Source organism: Morone saxatilis, unplaced genomic scaffold, assembly GCF_004916995.1.
Source record: "Morone saxatilis isolate NCDOM2014 unplaced genomic scaffold, NCSU_SB_2.0 Contig23, whole genome shotgun sequence".
NCBI lineage: Eukaryota > Metazoa > Chordata > Actinopteri > Moronidae > Morone > Morone saxatilis.
This window is the reverse complement of record NW_023339796.1, coordinates 20,900,962-20,903,898: the sequence shown is the minus strand read 5'-3', so window position 1 is coordinate 20,903,898 and position 2,937 is coordinate 20,900,962. Positions and strand designations below refer to the sequence as shown.

Genomic DNA, 2,937 nt, shown 5'->3' with positions numbered 1-2,937 from the left:
AAACGTTAATTGTAAGCCCTGCTAGAGCCGGCCTGATGGACTGAATACTGTCTGCAGGTACTGTGCCCTCAGTCACTGATTACAAAACAAGCTAAGAGGAGGAAGTTAACACAGCTAGATGTGGCAAAGTACAAACTGATCCACACTGATCTTTACCAGCTTACACAAGAATCATGCTGATGTATTGTGAGAGTGCAGACACTCTGTAAAAACTGTTCAGGGGCGAGGAGTATGATTCTAACAAAAATATATTTAGTCTTATAAATAATATAAGCCGAACTCAAGATATTAAGTCAAAAATATTCGTTAGTTTGCGTTCAGATCGCTTTACCACAACTCCTCCCTGACTGAAGAGAACTCATGGAGAGTGTGTATAATTCAATATATTGCATTATAACATGCTCTGGGTGATTCTGATTGGCTGCTGGGTGTCCAATAATTCCTGATAGGACACTTATTAAGTAGACCCAGTGAAAGTGTCTGTTCACCGTTCTACATGAATGTACTGAAATAAACTGAATGAAAACAAAATCTAGCTGAATATCTCATAAATATATCTCACAACACTGAGTGTAGTCCTTCAGTGGTTCATCCTCTGAACACCACAGGATGGCGACTGCAACACACAAGCCTCACACTGCCCCTCTGAACTCACAGGTACTTTGTATAAGCGATCCTCCCACATCTCGTCCGCTATTCAGCTTCTGTAAGCAAGGCCATAAGGTATTTAACAAAAATGGTCACACGCCACCATATGGATAAAAACAACATAGTCCTCAATTTACATTTACAACGCTGCTATCTAGCGGTTGGGGGTTTAAACACGAAAGTCAATAGTGATTTTGAGAATCCATATGATGTGTACAGTGTGTATTGATATTTTCTTACCTCCAGCTATCCTGTTTGCAGTGTACTTTGATACTGAAGAAAACCTAAAAATGTGAGGATTCTTAGGCACGTTGTAGAGTTATAAGGAAAAACATTTTATGGACGTTTAATTGCGATGGACATTGGAGGCAATGATGTCACAGAGAATCTAAAAAAAAGTGTGTCATATGATACAGGGACGCCGCAGTTTGAAAACCTCTGATCTATAATAAACAGGCCTACTAGCACATGTAAAACTGGTTGTCCTGCAGTTGTTGCCACTAGAGTACTGACATTTTTTTAAATTCAGTGAAAACACAGGCTGAACACTTTAAACCAGAGATGGGGACAGTGATAACAGGTTGGTGAGAGAACCGTGTGATCGGTAGCATTTACCTTGTTAAGTCAACCAGTGGGAGGCTGCTGTCATGTTGTGCAGTAAATCATGTGTGTTTTCCAGGCAGGAGACCGTGTGTTCACCACAGCCACAGTCAGTGGAGGTTACACAGAGTACGCTGTAGCAGCTGACGACTGTGTCCACAAGCTGCCCGACGCTTTAGACTTCACCCAGGGTGCGGCCATAGGCATCCCATACTTCACTGCCTACAGAGCTCTGGTTCACAAGTAAGACCTTGCCACTGCATCAGTTTATCTAACTTTATTCAAGAACCACTGACTGGTGGTGTCACAGGTCTGGATCGAGCTCAGAGACTGCATCATCTTCTTCGCTGATGTTATGACCAAAATGTGTTTTAACTTGTGTATGTTGCAGAGCCCACGCCAAGCCTGGAGAGACCGCCCTCATCCATGGAGCCAGTGGAGGGGTATGCTTTTTCCTTTTTTTTTGTCTTTCCCTTGTAATGACATTTTTTTTTTTTAATTTTAAATGTTTTCCACATTTGCACCACGTGTGTCTGTATGTTCAGGTCGGTGTGGCGGCGTGCCAGTTGTCCCGTGCTCTGGGGCTCAGGGTGTTAGGGACAGCAGGAACACCAGAGGGGATGAAGCTGGTTCTCAACAACGGAGCTCATCTGGCCTTTAATCACAGAGAAGAGGGCTACACAGACAAAATCATGGTATGCACACACACACACACACACACACACCCTGCAGGAACACCAGAGAGAAAGGAAGTAGTCCTGAATGACGCTCTCTAAGAATTTAAACATTTAATAATCTTATTTCTGGAGGGGAAGCGTATTTGTATTCTGTCAGGGGTTTTAGTGGTGCTTACAGAGATATGGACTCTGTGTTAATGTGTGTGTATTTGTCTGTTCCAGGAAGCCACAGAGGGCAGAGGCATAGATGTGATAGTGGAGATGCTGTCAAATGTTAACCTCAGTAAAGACCTCCAGATGTTGGGCTATGGAGGACGTGTTACGGTCAGTTGGACTACAGTCATTATAAGAATCTTATCTTCCATCTCCACAAGGAGTAAAAACAAATATTTCCCCCCCTTCATGTAAAAAAATAAATAATCTTTCCACACCATCTTTGTTTTACAAAATATCTTTGTCCACACGAGTGTGCAAAAACGATTCTGAACACTTAAACCAGCATGCCGGGCCAGTAGGTGGCAATAAAGTCTCAATCAACAGTACGTCAAACACCAGAGAGGAGGAACCATAGATATAGAAACATAGATACCGCTTTCTTGACTTGCGTCTTCGCAGTCGCCATATTGTGGCGGTCAAGATGCAAGTGAGCTCAGACATACAGCGGTGGCATTCAGCAGCATGTTTATATATCTATAGGAGGAACACTCTGAGCATTTCTAGTGAGCTTGTCTTACTGTGGCGGTAGTAACTTAAACTGTAAAAACACAAACAATAGTAGATCATTTTTTTTTTTTTTTTATATATATATATTTCTATATTTTTCATGAATCTCATTTTAGATTTTAGTGATTCTGTTTGCGTGTGGACGAGAGGTCAAAACACGGAGGGACATATACATTTTCAAATATACTGGTATTCGTTCAGACAAGACCTTCATGAACTGTCAAGTTGGAGTCTAAAGGATCTGAGGCTGACATCATCAGCACTGCAAACTGTATTTTAATTAGCTCAT

The 2,937-nt window shown here is 41.9% G+C and overlaps 1 protein-coding gene across 1 annotated transcript in view; it reads left to right on the top strand.

Moving 5' to 3' along the window:
- cryz (crystallin, zeta (quinone reductase)) overlaps positions 1–2,937 on the top strand; it is a 5,991-nt gene that overhangs the window by 1,568 nt on the left and 1,486 nt on the right. The window contains exons 3-6 of the mRNA XM_035671015.1: positions 1,328–1,491; positions 1,640–1,691; positions 1,794–1,943; positions 2,148–2,249. Of these exons, the coding sequence (XP_035526908.1) occupies positions 1,328–1,491; positions 1,640–1,691; positions 1,794–1,943; positions 2,148–2,249 (468 nt within the window). The remainder of the gene's footprint in view (positions 1–1,327; positions 1,492–1,639; positions 1,692–1,793; positions 1,944–2,147; positions 2,250–2,937) is intronic.